The 18,572-nt window shown below is 47.5% G+C and overlaps 1 protein-coding gene across 1 annotated transcript in view; it reads left to right on the plus strand.

The window, feature by feature from the left end:
• Positions 1 to 50: 50 nt before the first annotated feature.
• The window catches only part of RPRD1B (regulation of nuclear pre-mRNA domain containing 1B), a 59,870-nt gene continuing 41,348 nt past the window's right edge, over positions 51 to 18,572 (plus strand). The window contains 4 exon segments of the mRNA XM_042461934.1: positions 51 to 339; positions 7,647 to 7,776; positions 10,383 to 10,494; positions 10,496 to 10,514. Of these exon segments, the coding sequence (XP_042317868.1) occupies positions 189 to 339; positions 7,647 to 7,776; positions 10,383 to 10,494; positions 10,496 to 10,514 (412 nt within the window). The 5' untranslated portion in view covers positions 51 to 188.

Genomic DNA, 18,572 nt, shown 5'->3' on the forward strand with positions numbered 1-18,572 from the left:
AGCACCGCCCTTTCAACCCCGAGGTGAAAGGTCGGGCGGCCATTTTGTGGCGGTTGTTGGCTGCCTCTGAAGGGGGGGAAGAAGAAGAAGGAGGGGAGGCCCGGGAAGGGCAGGCGGGACGGGGGCCGCTCCCGGTCCTGCTCCGGTCCCGGCCCGGCTCCCTGCCTCGGTCCGCCGGCCGGAGGGCGATGTCTTCGTTCTCGGAGTCGGCGCTGGAGCGGAAGCTGTCGGAGCTGAGCAACTCCCAGCAGAGCGTCCAGACGCTGAGCCTGTGGCTCATCCACCACCGGAAGCACGCCGGGCCCATCGTCACCGTCTGGCACCGCGAGCTAAGGAAGGGTGAGCGGGAGCAGCAGGGCCCAGGGAGCCGGGCGGGAGAGGGATACGCCTGAAGGGGGTCTAAGTAGGCCGCCAGCGGAGCCTGAGCCAAGGCTGCGATGCAGCGGCTAAGAAGGCCAAGGCACTTCTAGGCCGCATCGACAGAAGAAGCCTAGTCTCTAGACCCAGGGAAGGCATAGTGCTCCTCTGTTCTGCTTTGGCCTCATCTGGAATAATCCTGGGCCCAGTTCTGGGCTCCTCAGTTCAGAAAGGAGATTGAGAAACTGGAGCCCTGTGTCCAAAGGAGGAAGACTAAAATGGTGAAGGGCCTGGAGAGACTGAGGGAATTGCTGGGGATGTTTCGCCTGGAGAAGAGAAGGTGAAGAGGCGACACGAGAGCCCTGTCTAAAGACCTGGAGCTGATGCCAGCGAGGATGAAGCTTTGCCTAAGGATCCTCCTGCCTTGGCTCAGCTTGTGGTTGCTAACCGTCTAAGCCTCAGAGGAGCTCAGGGGATGGCACTGAGAAGAAGCCGATGCCAGCAAAGCGGAAACCCCCTCCCAGGGTCCCCTTCAGCCTTGCTGGTATCAGCTCCAGGCCATCCAGCCTTCCCAGCAGCACCCTTTGGGCATCTGGGCGGCTTAGGCCCCTCTGATGCCCCAAGTGGCCCATCCTTATGTCACGAGGAGCAGGGGGTCCTGCCCCCACTCAGGCCCTGGTGGCCCCTTGTCCAAGCCACCCAGATGCCTAGGCTGAGTGGCATGGGACCAATGCCAGCATGGCCAAACACTTGCATAAAGGGGCCTGCCGGGGCATCGGAAGGCGTTCTCCTCTCCCTTGGCCCCTGGTAGCTACATGCTTGAGCCACCCAGATGCCTGGCGGGAAGCAATGAGAAGACATTGTGGCTTGGAGCTGATGCCAGCGAGGCTGAACACTAGCATAAGCAGCCTCCTGGGAGTGCTTTCCTCCTTCAGCCCCTCCTGGGTATTCGTCTAAGCCACCCAGGGGCCCATAGATCAGCATTGAGAAGGCTGGGTCCTGCCCTCACTCAGGAAGGCTGAACAGCTGCGTAAAGAGTGACCCAGGTCATTGGTGCTGTATCTGCTCTCTCTTGGATAGTTGCCTAAGCCACCCAGGTGCCCAGGATGACACTGGAAAGGATGACTGGGCTGGAGGAGCCAATGCCAGCAAGGCTGGACACTTGCATAACAAGCTGCCCCAGGGCATTGGAGGGGTCCTGCCCTCCCTCAGCCTCCCTCAGCCCCTGGTAGCCACTCACCTAAGCTACCCAGATGCCCAGGGGCAGCCATGCGAACAATGTGAACATCCCCTTCCCCACCACCTTTCCCTTCTTCTTTTGCCTTGTGTCTTTTTAGATTGTAAGCCTGAGGGCAGGGAACCGTCCAATTAAAAAGATTGTACGTACAGCGTTGTGTACATTTACAGCACTTTATAAATAAATAAATAAATAATATGGCTGCAGGAGAGGCATTTAATCACTGCACCACCAGGGCTCCTTTATTATTACATTCCTGGTGTTAGGGGTGAAAAAAACCCCTGAATGTGGAAAACCCACAAATTAAAAACAACAACCCTTTTTACCTGAGAGAACACCTCTCTAGGCCTCTCCAGGTCTTCCAGTGCAGCTCTGTGGTCAACATCTGCCAGAAGTAGGGTCTGGAAACCATGAAGCCCTATGAGGAACAACTCAGGGAGCTGTGTATGTTCAGCCTGGAGAAGAGAAGGTTAAGGGGTGATATAGCCCTGTTTAAATATTTGAAAGGATGTCATATTGAGGAGGGAGCAAGCTTGTTTTCTGCTGCTCCAGAGAACAGGACCCGGAACAATGGATGCAAGCTCCAGGAAAAGAGATTCCACCTGAACATTAGGAGGAACTTCCTGACAGTAAGGGCTGTTTGACAGTGGAACACACTCCTTCCTCGGAGTGTAGTGGAGTCTCCTTCCTTGGAGGTCTTTAAACAGAGGCTAGATGGCCATCTGTTAATGGGGATGCTTTGATTGAGAGTTCCTGCATGGCAGAATGGGGTTGGACTGGATCAGGGCCCTTGTGGTCTCTTCCAACTCTACGATTCTATGATTCTAAATCGATTGACCATAGAATCATGCTGGAGGACCTGCAAATGTCCAGAAAAGTGTTTTCTCTACAAACTGCTAGGTTCTCCAGCACAACTCTATGGTCAACCTCTTGCAGAGTTGCGCTGGAGGATGATTCCTAGAGAGAACATATCAATCAAAACCGCAGATCATCAAATGCGCAAAAGTCAAAAAGCCACATATGTGGAGGGTCAATTGTATGGATAGGGATACAGATATAGATGTTTACAGTATATCAAGAACATCTCTATCAAATCATGTCATTTGGGTCTTATTGCTGGTATGGCCTGTTCTCAACTGCCCAGTGTGTCCAGAAGTCCACCATTTTACTTCAAGAGCAGGATATTAAGGCTCCTTGAGCTCACTCTGTTCTAATTCTGATGCTGCAAGTTATGTTTGGGTTCATTGTTAAGTGGGTAGTTCATGAATCAAGAGTGTCAGGAGAAGACGCTTTTGTTCCGTCTTCTGTTCTGGTATCTTGCATAATTATAGCAGTGTCCCATTTGGTTCTCTTTCCTTAATAGTCCCAGGTTGCTTCCAGCTATCTTTCTCTATCTCTTGGTTTGTATAAGGCGAGAGCTGTGTGACCTGGCTTATGGGGATCACTGGAAATGCCAAGTTTCACAGCTTAAGGTGTACTTACTGATGGATGCTAGACAGTTACCAGTCCGGCCTCTCTGGACCCACTGAGCTGCTCAGAACTCTTACCAAACCACAAGGATGCAAGAGTATGGGGACTAGTGCATTGCTGCTCTTGGCATAGAACAGACTTAAAGGAGAGACTCCAGAAAAGATTTATCCAGTTCCTGGCGGTAGGCTGCATCATTAAGGAGCTCTGTGTGTGTTTTGTGTGCCTTGAAGTCATTTCCAACTTAGGGTGATCCTATCATGGGGGTTTCTTGGCAAAGATTTGTCCAGAAGAGGTTTGCCATGACCTTCCCTTGAGGTTGAGAGTGTGTGACTTGACCACAGTCACCCACTGAGTTTCATGGCCAAGCTGGGAATCAACTCCAGAGTTGGAGTCCACTTCTAAGACCACTATGCCGCTCTGGCTCATTACTTGAGGGTTTTCTTAAATTTGGATAATTCCAGAGTAAATGTGGATATGCATCTAAAGCAGTTGCTGTCTTCTCTGCTGATGTGATGTGTGTGTGTATATGTATGTATGTATGTATGTATATATATATATATATATATATATATATATATATATATATATATATATATGAAATGAACAAACCAGCATAGTGTAGTGTGTGAGCTTTGGACTTATGACTCTGGAGACTAGAGTTCGAATCATGGCTCAGCCATGTTAAATCCATTGGGTGACCTTGAGTAAATCACACTCTCTCAGCTGCAGAGGATGGCAATGGCAAACACTCTATGAAGACACTTGCCAAGAAAACCCCATTACAGGTTTGCCTTAGGGTCACCATAAGTTGGAAATGACTTGAAGGTACACACATACATATACATATACTCACAGTATATAATTTATAGTTTGCTCTGCAGCCAGGAAGTCTCCCAAAAGACAAGAACATCCCTGCCCTCAGGCTTGCAGTCTAGAAATAAAGACTAGACACAGAAGGAGAAGCGAATGGGAGGGAAAAGGCAAGAGGCAGAACAGAATTGTGTCTCAGGGATCCTCCAGCACCCAAGTATTGGTTTTCATCTCAGCCGTGATGTTGCCATCTGTTAGCTTTCTGGAGTGTGTGTGACCTGCTCAGCTAGAGATTGTTCTTTCGGGTCTGGCTCTTTCATGGCATCTCTACACTGGGATTCCCAAGAATAGCCTCCTCTTCCTGAGTTCATTGGGTTCGTTCGTTTTAAAGGAAAGCTGCATTGCATATGCATATTGCATAATGCATTACCACTAAAATAAAATGAGCCTGTCTCAGTTTTAAGATTTTCAGGGAGGAAGTTCTGTCACTATCAGAGGTACATTTGGTGAGGAGGCAGAAGAGAGTCTTCTTGGTGGCTGCTCCAAGACTGTGGAAATTTGTGCAAGTTTTGACTGGCTCCCTCTCTGTTCTCTTGCCCCCAGCAAGCAAAGAACCTTTTCATTTGAATAAACATTGGGTGACTTAGGGCTGAAACAGACAGCACAAAAAGGGCGGATTGGGGCCGCTCAGAGCTGGTTGCTTCAGAGCCACGGCAACCACACGTTGCAGCCCTATCTGCCCTGGAGCCAGCCCAAATAGGAGCAGAAAGGATCCACTCCTATTTGGGCCAGCAAAAAGGCACCTTAAGCAGTCTAGTTGCAAACCCAGGGTGGGTTCTGGGCACTCCTGCAGCATGTAAACGCCATGCCCCCGGAGCGTCCTGAATCACCCTCCTGTGATTAGATGGGCAGCTTCTTGGGAGCGTGTGACATAGAAACACTGTATTCCCAAGCCGCCCGGAAGGCAGCTTAACTTGCCTGTCTGTTCCAGCACTAAGTGTAGAAAGGTCTGTAAGAGGATGCATGAGCTGCATGTTTATTTACCTTGAATGTTTTTAAATAATTTTATATCACTTGATATTTTTCTGTTATTTATTTGTACCCCGCTCTTCAGCCACAAAGGCTGCCAGAGCAGCTTACAGATTGTTAATATGACAGTTCCCTGCTCTCAGGCTTACAGTCTATATATATATATATATATATATATATATATATATATATATATATTTATTATATTATTTTATGTCTTTTCTGCCATAATATTAATGTCATAATAATAAATTATTAATGTCTTAATATGGCAGTGTATTTTTCACACACTTCACACACACACACACACACACACATACACATATACATGAATTCACAGAGTACAGTGTATGTATTTGTGCATGTATACATATACAGTGGTCCCTTTGGATTCATGGCCTTGGCACTCACGGTTTCAGTCATTCGCGAGGCCAAGGCCGTTGCTCGCTCCCTCTTCCATCCCTTACCGGCATCTTCCCCCTGGCACTGGGGACTTTAATCAGGCCGCCAGGGCTTGTAATCAGCCCCAGCATCCATCAGGACTCTTTCTCATCAGCACTTGGGGCCAAGCGTACGCACGCCTGCTCCCTCCACTGCAGCCAATTGACATTTCACACACCCATTGGAGGCTTCTCGAAAAACATCACTGTCAACCTAAAGGAGTGACCATATTACACCAATATTGAAATCACTCCACTGACTGCCTATTAGTTTCCGGGGATAGTATAAGGTGTTGGTCATTACCTTTAAAGCCTTCCATGGCTTGGGCCCAACCTGTTTAAGGGATCGCCTCCTTCCGTACAATCCACTCGTACCCTCAGATCCTCTGGGAGGAATTTGTTGCAGTCCACAAAGACCAGATTGATGGAAACCTCCCAGAGGACTTTTTCCGCAATTGCTCCAACTTTATGGAATGGCCTGTCGGATGAGATCCGTCAAATTATCAACCTAGAGAGCTTCAAGAAAGCTGTCAAGATGGATCTCTTCCGGCAGGCCTTCCCGGAATAGATCCCGGACACATAAAGAACCCCCCACAGACATATACAAGTGAAGACTCTGCCCACCGTTATTCTATTATTGTATTATTGTTTTTAGATTTTATTGTCTGTAATTTTAATGGTTAGAATTGTTTAATCCTTTTTTTAAGGAGGGTTTGTATATATTGTATTTTTAAAAGGTTGTATGCCGCTTTGATTGTGGTAACAAAAAGCGGGATATAAATTAAAGTTTTATTTATTATTATTATTATTAAGGGTCTAGGCTAGGGCAAAGAAAAAGAAGAGATGTTCCCATGCTCACTACTGGGTTGTTTATCAGTTTACCAGGTGCCAAGATGAGCTGGAACATCTTATCTTTTGGCACTGGGATATAATTCTTCCATCTCCCTGTACCATCCAGCTGCAGGGAGATCACTTTTCCTTGACCCATTCTCTCACAAGGTAAACAAGGCCCACCACGCAAACCAAAGCCCAAACCAAACTTCCCTTGCCTAATACAAGGTTGCGTCTGCCACCTTCTCAGAGATGGAGGTCATGACCAGCACTTTGAATTGTGCCCAGAAACAAACCAATAGCTAGTGAAGCTTTTTTAACAAGGGAGCTATATGGTTTCTATAACTGACCCCCAGTCAGCATTCTGGATCCGCTGAAGTTTCTGAACAGTCTCTAAAGGCAGCCCCATGTAGAGTACATTACAGTAGTTAGTAGAGTTGATTATAGTAGTGCTGTGCTCTAATGTTCCACCAGCACCAAGAAAAGGCCTTTTTATATCTGTAACTTTGAACTTTGGGTGGATCTACACTGTAGAAATAATGCAGTTTGACACCACTTTAAATGCTGTAGCTTCATCTTATGGAATCCTGAGAACCATAGTTTTACTCTTCTCTGCCAAAGAGTGCTGGTGCCACACAAAATTACAAATCCCAGGATTCTGTAGTTGGACCCACGGCAGTTAAAGTGGTGTCAAATTGCATTATTTCTACAGTGTAGATGTAGCCTCTCTCTTAGCTTTGCTGACCCTTACTCTCCACTCGTTGTTTTCTTGGATTTGTTGCTAATTTTATACGACCGTGTCTTGCTACTTTATTTTACCTTATTGGATAACTTTTGTTAGGCATCTGAGAAAGTAGACCAAGTCTATGAACTTCTTTTGCATAGTTAGTGTTAAAGGTGCTACAAGATCCCTTCCTTTGCATGCAGCTATTCCAAACTAGCATAGCTATGTCTCTGAGTTCTTCTTTGTTATGGGGCAGCAAGTGAATAATATAAGTAAATAAACAAATATAGAATCAAAAAAATTAACTATATCACCCCTTTGTTTCTAAGACACTTTCTCTCTTGAGTATCTGACTTGAAGCTGGCTGGGCTGGGAACTATTTGCCTTGAAAGCATGCAGCTATTGAAATGAAGTGTATGAATCTTCTATTATAAAAAAAATCTAGCTTGGAAAACCATTGGTTGTATCTGATAGTCAGAAGCATGTGGCACAGTAACCCGAGCCTCTCATAATGCAGCTGGACTCCTTGTTGTGTTAAACAGCCCACTATGACTGTACCTGTGTAATACATGGGCAATGGGGAAGTAATAAGCCAGTACAGCTAATGTCATAGAATTTGGCACTTCTTCTTTGGTAATAGTCCTCCTGGAAACCTCAAGGAGGGTATGAAACTGAATGAGACAGACTGTGAAGAGTTGCTTGAAGCTAAACATGCCATACAAATACTTTCTTTTTCTTTTATTACTAGCAAAGTCCAGTAGGAAGCTCACTTTCCTATACTTGGCCAATGATGTCATCCAAAACAGTAAACGGAAAGGACCCGAGTTCACAAGGGAGTTCGAAACTGTTCTTGTGGATGCTTTTTCACATGTTGCCAGGTATGTATAATGAGGTCATTATTCCTCAGCCTCTCTCTCATAGAATTATAAAGTACTGTAGGATGAGACCAGAAGGACCATCCAGCCCAACTCCATTTCTGCCCTGCAGGAACCCACAATCAAACTTCTGTTTAAAAACCTTCAAAGAAGGAGACTCCACCAAAATCAGAGGGAGTGTGTTCCACTGTCAAACAGCTCTTATTGCCAGGAAGTTCCTTCTAATGATGAGGTGGAATCTCTTTTCCTGTAGTTTGAATCCATTGGTCCATGTCCCAGTCCCTGGAGCAGCAGAAAACAAGCTTGCTTCATCCTCAGTGTGACACCCCTTCAAATACTTAAACAGGGCTTTTGAAGCGGTGTCATACTGAGGATGGAGCAAGCTTGTTTTCTGCTGCTCCAGTGTCTAGGGTATGGAACAATGGATGCAGGCTACAGGAAAAGAGCCTTACCTCTCTGCAGATCTGAAAGGATTTTTATTGCATCGTAACCCTGAGAACTTTCAGGCCAGGTTATGATTGCTACCAAAAGTAAAATCTATGGCAGTGCCTTTTGTCACAGAAATAATTGGAACTGGCTGATTAAGGAAAAACTTGGTGGACCCTGTAGGAAAAATGTTGAGCTACTATACAGCTTCCCTATTCAGATCAGCAGTGTCCGTTGCTCTTCTTTCCAAGAGTGGTTAGGCAGCTGATCCTGGGCAGTTTGGAAAACTGATGAGGATGATGGCTTATGCCTTGCTTTCAGCATCTTGTGGCCTGTTTAGTTTTCCTGGTGGAGACCTTGAAACACTTGTGTTGGTGCAACTGACAAACCTCCAGAGTTGAGCCATTCACATGGTTGTTTCTGTTCTTAAATGTCCTTCTAGGGATTAATTTGGTGGCCTAGTTTACTCACAAGCTGTTTCCTGGGGTGTGGAAGAGTTCAGTTCAGATCAGGGCGCTTTCATTTGAATCCTCTTTTAGTCTCCATAATTGTAGAGAACTGAAAGCCAGCAGTACAGGAAAGCACAGAGTTGGGGTGTTCAGGTGGCAAACTTTCTTGTGTTTAGTTTCCTGCATTGTGACATTCATGCTTGCCCTGGGGAACTGGTAAGATGTAGTTTTTAAGGGGGAGATACATCCTTGTCTGGGATCACTTTGCCAGGATCACTCCAGCAACATGGCTAAAATGAGGACTGCTCTGGTTTTCAAAGCAGTAAATAAAGTTTAGGCTGAATAACTCCTTCTTTTGCACATGCTGTGTTTGGACCACACCTTTATGGTTTCTGGACATGTATCTTGTCACAATAGCAGATAGATCCAAAAGAAGCAGTGATGGATAATGCCTGGTTTCTTTCATTGACAATGACAGCTGTCTTCCATGTCCTCTGTTTTCCCCTTAACAAATGTAAAAGCCAGACTCCTCTCCACAGTAGTGCTAACTTCTACAAAATGTCCATCCATTTAGTTTCTTTTTCCAGAGTGAGTGGGTTGTCAGTCATTTTAACAAGACTTCCACATGTTAAGATGTTGTAGAGCACTTGGACCCAAATTCTTCGTACTGTGTGGCTGAGGGAGGCCCTGTGAGAAACAAGAGATTGGAGGGGTATATTATGGCCAGGGAAGATGGGGTTATATTGAAATTCACAGACTGACTGCTGCCTCTAGGCTCTAGTCCCTCTGCAGTTGCTTAATGCATTTGCTCTCTGGGATTAAAATGGGCACTAGATCTAACCTGTCTGTTCAGCATAAATGTTCTCAGACTTCAGCAAATCTAGCTTCCCTTTGATCCATTATTTGAAGAGTTATAACTGTGGCAAACACAGCATCAATTGCAGTATTCCCTCCAGAAATCTCAGCCTGTTTCCATCAGGCTTCCACAGTTGGCAGCCTGGTGCGCTTGCTAGTTATTCCACGTGCCTCCACTCTGCCTGAACACCATTTGAAGTGAGGTCCACTCCTCAAATGCTATGTATGGATTTATCAGGTTTTTCTTTCAGATTGCCTTTCTGCTTGGCTCGCTCCATCTGTCATTGGGTGATTCTTCTCTCGCTGTGGGGCAGGCTGCAAATGAGCAGCTATGTGTCATTTCTTGACACGCAATATGTTATCTTCTTGTTAAAGGCTGTGGTGCTATTTAGAGACGACTGTAAGTCTGCAAGCGTGATGATATCTAGAACACACGGGGAGGAGGAGTCAAATGTGTTCTAGATAATTCTACTCTCATTGTGTCCTGTGGATGACTAGAAACTCTTGTTATTTTGAACTTTGCATGTTTTAAGTGCAGGCACCTATTAATTACAGCTGCTGAACAACTATCCTGAAAAGTCTGGCTGAGTCTCTGCAGGTTTCCATAGCTGCTTAGCTTCTGTGTCATTTTGGGGTTCTTTTTTTTTTTTTTGGGTAGAGGAGAAGGAGACTCTGCATCATTCCAAGGTTGCTAAATGAGTGCCCAGCTTGTTGGGAGCAATTGGCTTACGCATTGTAACGCTCAGGGAGTGCTTAAGTGTACTGATCAGCGGTATGAAATGTACTTGATATTGCCATTGCTGTTGCTCTAGCACTTCTTCCCCAGGCATCTCTTCCTCTGCTCCAGCTCCTGACTTGTTTCTGTTTCTGACTTTCTAGAGAGGCAGATGAGGGCTGCCAAAAGCCCTTGGAACGATTGCTGAATATCTGGCAAGAGAGGAGCGTGTATGGCAGCGAGTTCATACAGCAGTTGAAACTGTCTATGGAAGACTCCAACGTCCCCACCTAAAGGTAAAAAAATGTCCCCCCCCCCCAAACTACCTTGGATTCAAGAACTGAGCTCTTTTGTTGGCATAGGGGCTTGTTTTACCAAAGCAATGTTTATGGCAATGTGTTCAGGACTCGTTTGTATTCTTGGAGTCCTACATTGGCCTAGTTAAGGTGGTGACAGTCTGTACAGTTTACACACTATTATGTCCCGTTATCTTCTGTATAAGATGTTTTGGTGATAATAAATGTGCATCCCAGCCTACCTGTGGGGAGCTCAGAGGTCATTAACTAATCCCAGGTATTCTCTAGGCCCTGACAGGAAAAAACAGATGATAGCTCAGGGTGCCTTGTTGACCTCTGGGTCAGCACAGTTTCTTCCTCCCATTATTTTTTAACAATAGAAAAACAAAATGGCTCCTTTCTCCTTAATTAGGTTGCTGAAATGTAGAAAGCTTGCAGTAGACCGAAGAGGACTTTGTGCAAATAGGTTGTTTGGGTCTCATACCCCAAACAAGTTATGTGTCTCAGAATATACACAGAAGCATCCTGTTTTGTGGTTTTCTACCTGGCTGTGCCTGGGGAGCTTGGCAGTCTATAAGAAAGCAAATAGGCTGACACTCTTTTGTGGGCAAGGGTGAGTGAGAGAAGCAGGGGAAGCCACCTTCTGCCAGGTCACAGGAGTGTGCACCTAAATAAAAAAAAAATAAATTATATTTATACCGCCCTTCCATAGATCAGGGCGGTTCACAGCAAATATCAATAAAACAATAAGAATACATAAAAACACCCCTCTCTCACTGACCCCTCCCCCCTGGTAAAAAGCCACCAGCGGCAAGACAGTCCTCCGCAGTTCTGGGGAGCTTCTTCCAGGTGACATGGGGGGGGCAGCGGCAGAAGTAGTCCTCCACCAGCTCTCAGGCAGTCCCCGATGTTGCTGGGTCTGCCTGATGGCTCCCTCTGAGGCCGAGATGACAGTTGAAGAGGAGGGCCTCTTCCTTCAGGCCGTCCTCGATGTTGCTGGGTCTGCCTGATGGCTCCCCTGCGGCCGAGATGACAGTTGAGAGGGAGGGGCCTCTTCCTTCAGGCAGTCCTCGATGTTGCTGGGTCTGCCTGATGGCTCCCTGCGGCCGAGATGACCGTTGAAGAGGGAGGGGCCTCTCCTTCAGGCAGTCCTCGATGTTGCTGGGTCTGCCTGATGGCTCCCTTGAGGCCGAGATGACAGTTGAAGAGGAGGGCCTCTTCCTTCAGGCAGTCCTCGGTGTTGCTGGGTCTGCCTGATGGCTCCCTCTGAGGCCGAGATGACAGTTGAAGAGGGAGGGGTCTTCCTTCAGGCAGTCCTCGATGTTGCTGGGTCTGCCTGATGGCTCCCTCTGGGGCGCGATGACAGTTGAAGAGGGAGGGGCCTCTCCTTCAGGCAGTCCTCGATGTTGCTGGGTCTGCCTGATGGCCCTCTGAGGCCGAGATGACAGTTGAGAGGGAGGGGCCTCTTCTTCAGGCAGTCCGTCTGTTGCTGGGTCTGCCTGATGGTCCCTCTGAGGCCGAGATGACAGTTGAAGAGGGAGGGGCCTCTTCCTTCAGGCAGTCCTCGATGTTGCTGGGTCTGCCTGATGGCTCCCTCTGAGGCCGAGATGACGTTGAAGAGGGAGGGGCCTCTTCCTTCAGGCAGTCCTCGATGTTGCTGGGTCTGCCTGATGGCTCCCTCTGAGGCCGAGATGACAGTTGAAGAGGGAGGGGCTCTTCCTTCAGGCCGTCCTCGATGTTGCTGGGTCTGCCTGATGGCTCCCTCTGAGGCCGAGATGACAGTTGAGGAGGGAGGGCCTCTTCCTTCAGGCAGTCCCCGATGTTGCTGGGTCTGCCTGATGGCTCCCTCTGAGGCCGAGATGACAGTTGAAGAGGGAGGGGCCTCTTCCTTCAGGCATCCCCGATGTTGCTGGGTCTGCCTGATGGCTCCTCTGAGGCCGAGATGACAGTTGAGGAGAGGGGCCTCTTCCTTCAGGCAGTCCCCGATGTTGCTGGGTCTGCCTGATGGCTCCCTCTGAGGCCGAGATGACAGTTGAGGAGGGAGGGGCCTCTTCCTTCAGGCAGTCCCCGATGTTGCTGGGTCTGCCTGATGGCTCCCTCTGAGGCCGAGATGACAGTTGAGGAGGGAGGGGCCTCTTCCTTCAGGCAGTCCCGATGTTGCTGGGTCTGCCTGATGGCTCCCTCTGAGGCCGAGATGACAGTTGAAGAGGGGAGGGGCCTCTTCCTTCAGCAGTCCCCGATGTTGCGGGTCTGCCTGATGGCTCCCTCTGAGGCCGAGATGACAGTTGAAGAGGGGGGGCCTCTTCTTCAGGCAGTCCCCGATTTTGCTGGGTCTGCCTGATGGCTCCCTCTGAGGCCAGATGACAGTTGAAGAGGGAGGGCCTCTTCCTTCAGGCAGTCCTTGATGTTGCTGGGTCTGCCTGATGGCTCCCTGAGGCCCGAGATGACAGTTGAAGAGGGAGGGGCCTCTTCCTTCAGGCAGTCCTCGTGTTGCTGGGTCTGCCTGATGGCTCCCTCTGGGCCGAGTGACATTGAAGAGGGAGGGGCCTCTTCCTTCAGGCAGTCCGATGTTGCTGGGTCTGCCTGATGGCTCCCTCTGAGGCCGAGATGACAGTGAAGAGGGAGGGGCCTCTTCCTTCAGGCAGTCCCCGATGTTGCTGGGTCTGCCGATGGCTCCTTCTGAGGCCGAGATGACAGTTGAAGAGGGAGGGGCCTCCCTTCAGGCAGTCCCCGATGTTGCTGGTCTGCCTGATGGCTCCCTCTGAGCCGAGGACCGTTGAAGAGGGAGGGGCCTCTTCCTTCAGGCAGTCCTTGATGTTGTCTGGGCTCTGGCCTGATGGCTCCACTCTGAGGCCGAGATGACAGTTGAAGAGGGAGGGGCCTCTTCCTTCAGACAGTCCCCGATGTTGCTGGGTCTGCCTGATGGCTCCCTCTGAGGCCGAGATGACAGTTGAAGAGGGAGGGGCCTCTTCCTTCAGGCAGTCCTCGATGTTGCCTCTTCCAGTGCTGTCCATCCTGACTGGCTCTGTCTTTCCAAGGTCTCAGGCAAAGGCCTTTCGCATCACCTGCACTTTGCATTCTCTTACTGAGTTATAATTCCCCAAATCTCAGCTGTAAAATCAGTCTCAATCTAGCTTTGCTGATAAAAGCGTTAGGCACTTCAGTCTGGATCTGTGCAGTAGATAGATTTCTCACATAGGAGCTTTCTGTTTTATTTTCTCAGGTGGGATGCAAGCCTTACTGCTCTTAAGAGTTTGGAAAGTGGGCAAAGAGTACGCAAAGGAATCTTGTATAAAAGATTTTGTAGCATAAGCTTGCATAGACCAAACTCTTGAAAGCTACAGTGTCTTTGGCTCAGTCTCAGTGGTGCTACAAGATCCCTATAGCAGTAGCAATAGCAAGTACATTTCTATACCGCTTATCAGTGCACTTAAGCACTCCCTGAGCAGTTTATAAAGTGTAAGCTTTGCATACTGATACTGCAGACTAACATGACTGAGTTTCTGAATGCTGCTTTTAAGAGGTCTGCCATCACAGGGGCAGGGGTGTAAATAATGGTGTTCCAAAGTATACTGATTAAGAATGATGATTAGCCTAGTATTTTCATAGTAGCATCACCATCCACAGAGCTTTTATAAAAAACAGTCAGGAAGGTAGGCCCCTGCCTTGAGAAGCTTGCATTCAGAATGTCCCTTTGGGGGAGAGGGTTCATAAAGGATTAACACAAACAGATATAGCTGTATATATCTCAACCTTTCTTTTCCAGCTGTTTTGAACTGAGGCTTTAGTCCAAAGCCTTTGCAAGTATTGATGAAATGATAGCCGCTTTTGGGCCAGGCAACAGCACTTTGCCTGCTGAAAACTGTCCACATCATTCAGATTAGCACGATTGAACTGCCATCCCAAGAGGATGTTTTCAGACTGGATTTGGTATGCTTTTCCCCTGTGGCATGAACTAGAGCATCCACATGTAGTTATAAAAAAGCATTTTCCACAGCAAGCAAGATCCAAGAGGATTTCCTCTACTCCCAGATGGGTCACCCTCCGTCACAGTCTTTAATGCTGTGCATTCTGACAGAGTGGCACTTGGGTGAGGCATTTGGGAAAAGGTTGCCCTTCATACAGCTGGCTTTCCTCCACCTTTTAAATTGGAAGCTCTGGCGAAGGTGAGGAGGAGCAGGAAAAGAGCCCACCGGCTTCAGGGGGCTTTTCATTTGTGTTCTGGAAGCCAGCCAGGAACGCCTGACCCCCTTGTAGACGACGGCAGGGAATGCTTTCTGACCAGCTTGTGGCTCTGTCTCTCTCTTGGTGCTGCCAGATGCTGCTTCCCTTCCAGGCACAGTTTCTGAAGGCTGTGTCAAACAGTCGTCACTCTCCAGCTATTAGCCATCTGTATCTAGGTTCCCACTTGCAAAGAAAGAAACCTGTGCAGGTTGTTCCACAGTCAGGGTACAGGGAGGTTTTTCTTGAGCAAACTGCAAAGAAGAGCTTGGGATATGTCTGTCCAAAAACAGTGATGAGGAGGAGCCCCTTCCATTTCAGTTGCAAAGGGACCATCCCCACCCCCCCACCCCCAATTCTTGTAGCTCTAGACATTGGGGTGGTTCTCCATCTTCTGTAGAGCTAGTCCTGAGGAGAAGGGGGAAGCAATGGGAGGAATCAGCTTCTGTCCTCTTTTAAGAGTCTGTATATGGTTTTTATTTTTATTGTTTTAATGCATGTTAGTATTTTTAATTGTTTTAATATAGGATTGTTAAATTATATATTTTATGCTTTCATGTAACTTTCATAGTGTTTTAAACTTGTATTGTTTAAAATATTCAAAGATATAGCCGTGTTAGTCTGTAAAATCAGTATGTAAAGAGATCTTGTAGCACCTTTGAGACTAACTGAACGAAAGAAATTGGCAGCATGAGTTTTTGTAGACTTAAGTCCACTTCCTCAGATGTACAGTATGTTTAAAATGCCATTAGCTGCCTTGAGTTCCATTGGGAGAAAGGCAGGAAATAAATGAATAAAATAATAGTAATGATTTTTACCTTGCTGTCCTCTCTGACCTTCCTATAGGGTTTCCCCAGTTTGCTGTGTTCTGTTTTCTAAGTGAGGTAGACACTATGTTGTTTACACCCCACCTCCCCGTCCCCATTTCTTGGGGGGGGGGGGAAGTGTGCCAGAATTTGCCCCCTTTTGAGAGGAGTCAGTTGCTCAGCCAGAGGAGGAGAGTCCTGTCAAGTCAGCTGCTTTGTGACAGTAGCTGGGATTAGGTCTGTCCAGTCATATACTGAAACCCCAGACTCCGGGTTGGAACATGGTGTAACCCCAAAGGGGGTTAGGATGCAGAGGGATCTTGTAGCTCCTTTGGTACTAAGAGAAAGAAGCTGTAGCCTCAGCTTTCATAGACCCAGTCTCCTTCCTCAGATGCCTGGAGTGAACAGGCCATAAGCTTTCATAGATTTGGTCTCCTTCCTCAGATGCATAGAGTAAACAGGCCATAAGCTTTCGTAAACCTGGTCAACTTCCTCAAACACATAGAGTGAATGAGAAGGCATAAGCTTCCATTGACTTCGTCCTTTTTAGGTGCCAGTTCACTCCATGCTTCTGAGGAAGTCGACCAGATCTACGAAAGCTTATGCTAAAACCTCTTTCTTTCTTTCAGTCTCAAAGATGCTACAAGACCCTTTGCATATTGATATTTCAGACTGTCATGGTTATGTCTTTGAATTCTACCCCCAAAGCTGGTCGTTCTGCTTTTCGCTTCCGTACATTCTAAATTTATCTGTGGATTGGGATGTGCCCACCATCTTGAAGGCAGAAAACTAATCCCTGGTTTGCTCTGGACACTGTCAAGTTGTATAGAGTGAGCTATTGCCCGTGGCACCTTTGTCTAGTTCAGAGAGCATGGTAGACTCTTGCACTGCAAGCAGCCGTCAGAACAGGCCCCTGGGCTATCAAGCCTGCCTGCCATCACACCATCAGAGCATCGGCTGCCAGTAAAGCTCAGTGCCAGGCTGAAGGGTGGAATAGCTGGACTGTCAGTCTGTTCAGGCTTTCCATGCGCCTTTTTAACAAGTGTAGGATTGGGACATCTTTTTAGCAGGTGTCACACTAGCTGCCCTGATAGCTGTCATAGAGCTGGAGAATGTTAAAGCTGTTCTGTCTTGCTCCCTTCTCCTCACTGTAAGTGCCTTGAGGCAGGGTCTTACTTGACTCTGTGGAGTCCCTTAACAACACAGCCTCACTTCTTCCCTGTATAATAATGTTGGCAGGTTGCAAACCTCTTTCAGTATGTAGGCAATGGTTCTAGTAAAGCAACATTTAACATTCTTGGAGCCTAAATTAAAATGGGGTATGCACAGGTGGGCAAAGCTGTATGGCCTGTTTCTTCCTGTCTTGTGATTTGTTGTCCCTGGGCTCTGAGGACGTTTCAGATGGCGGAGCTTTTCTCTGTACATAGAATCATAGAATCATAGAGTTGGAAGAGACCGCACGGACCATCCAGTCCAACCTCCTGCCATGCAGGAAATCCAAATCAAAGCATCCCCAACAGATGGCCATCCAGCCTCCATTTGAAGACCTCCAAGAAGGGAGACTCCACTAGACTCCGAGGAAGGAGTGTGTTCCACAGTTGAACAGCCCTTACTGTCAGGAAGTTCCTCCTAATGTTGAGCTGGAATCTCTTTTCCTGGAGCTTGCATCCATTGTTCCGGGTCCTGTTCTCTGGAGCAGCAGAAAACAAGCTTGCTCCCTCCTCAATATGACATCCTTTCAAATATTTAAACAGGGCTATCATATCACCTCTTAACCTTCTCTTCTCCAGGCTAAACATCCCCAGCTCCCTAAGTCATTCCTCATAGGGCAAGGTTTCCAGACCTTTCACCATTTTAGTCGCCCTCCTCTGGACATGCTCCAGTTTCTCAATGTCCTTTTTGAATTGTGGTGCCCAGAACTGGACACAATATGGCCAAGGGCGGCCTTTTGCTTCCACCACCCTCCTTCAAGGACTGCATAATCCAGAACTCTAAAATGTGCATCTGAGGAAGTAGGCTCAAGTCTACAAAAGCTCATGCTACCAATTTTCTTTCTTTCAAATAGTCTCAGAGGCATGGCAAGATCCCTTTACAGACTGATTTTCCAGACTAACATGGCTATGTCTGTGAATTCTGCACAATCCAGGATAAAGTCTCTTTTCCCCATGTCTGGCGGCTGACTTGCCCTAAAAATGGAAAATAGCAAATAGCACACTTGCCCTTGAGGACAAAGGGAACAGAGGCAATAGAGGTTGTTATGTGTACAGAGGTGGTGGAAATTGAAATATGAGCTCTATTGAGGTGTTCAGGGGAGGGGTCAAGTATTATGTTCCCTCGGTGCCAAAGAGCTGACTGGTGATGGGAAGGCCGATACAGCGCCACAGGAGGGTGCTTGCGTGGGGAGAGCTGCAGGCACTGGCTGCTTGCCTGTATGCATCCTTTATCTTCATCCTCTCATAGAAAGATAGGACCTTTTTTCCTTTTCCAGGGAGATGCTGGAACACCTTTCTGAATTCATTTGCTCAGAGCCTCTCAGTCTAGAGAGGAGGCAGGTTCAGCCTTCTCCCCTGCTGAATAGGCAGACATGAATACTAGGCGGTGTATTATTCTCCCAAAAGAGATAAGTTTGTGCTGATATCCATTAACAAAATAGCATTATCTAAAGCTGCCATGTTCTGCCCAGTGCAGATATTGCATAGGAAGGGATTGATTCCTTTACAGCAAAGGTGGGAGCTGGAGCCTTCAGTTTGGGGCCACTGTTGTTAGCCAAACCAGCCATAGCAGTAGCCTGTCCCTGTATCACTTTGTGGCCTTTTGCTTAGGCAGGTTGAGAGTGTGTGCATCCTTGATCTCAGCTATCTAAAGACCCCACCATTTATTTATTTATTTATTGTCCCTCCTTTCCTTCGAACTAGAGACCTAAGGCAGAGAAATGTTCCTTTACTGCACATTAAGGGGCCATCTTCCTGGGCTAAGGGTTGTTATTGTTATTCCCGAAGCCCAGCTGCTGAGCTGCGACCAATCCCTTCTG

The sequence above is a fragment of the Sceloporus undulatus genome, chromosome 4 (genome assembly GCF_019175285.1).
Source record: "Sceloporus undulatus isolate JIND9_A2432 ecotype Alabama chromosome 4, SceUnd_v1.1, whole genome shotgun sequence".
Taxonomy (NCBI): Eukaryota; Metazoa; Chordata; class Lepidosauria; order Squamata; family Phrynosomatidae; genus Sceloporus; species Sceloporus undulatus.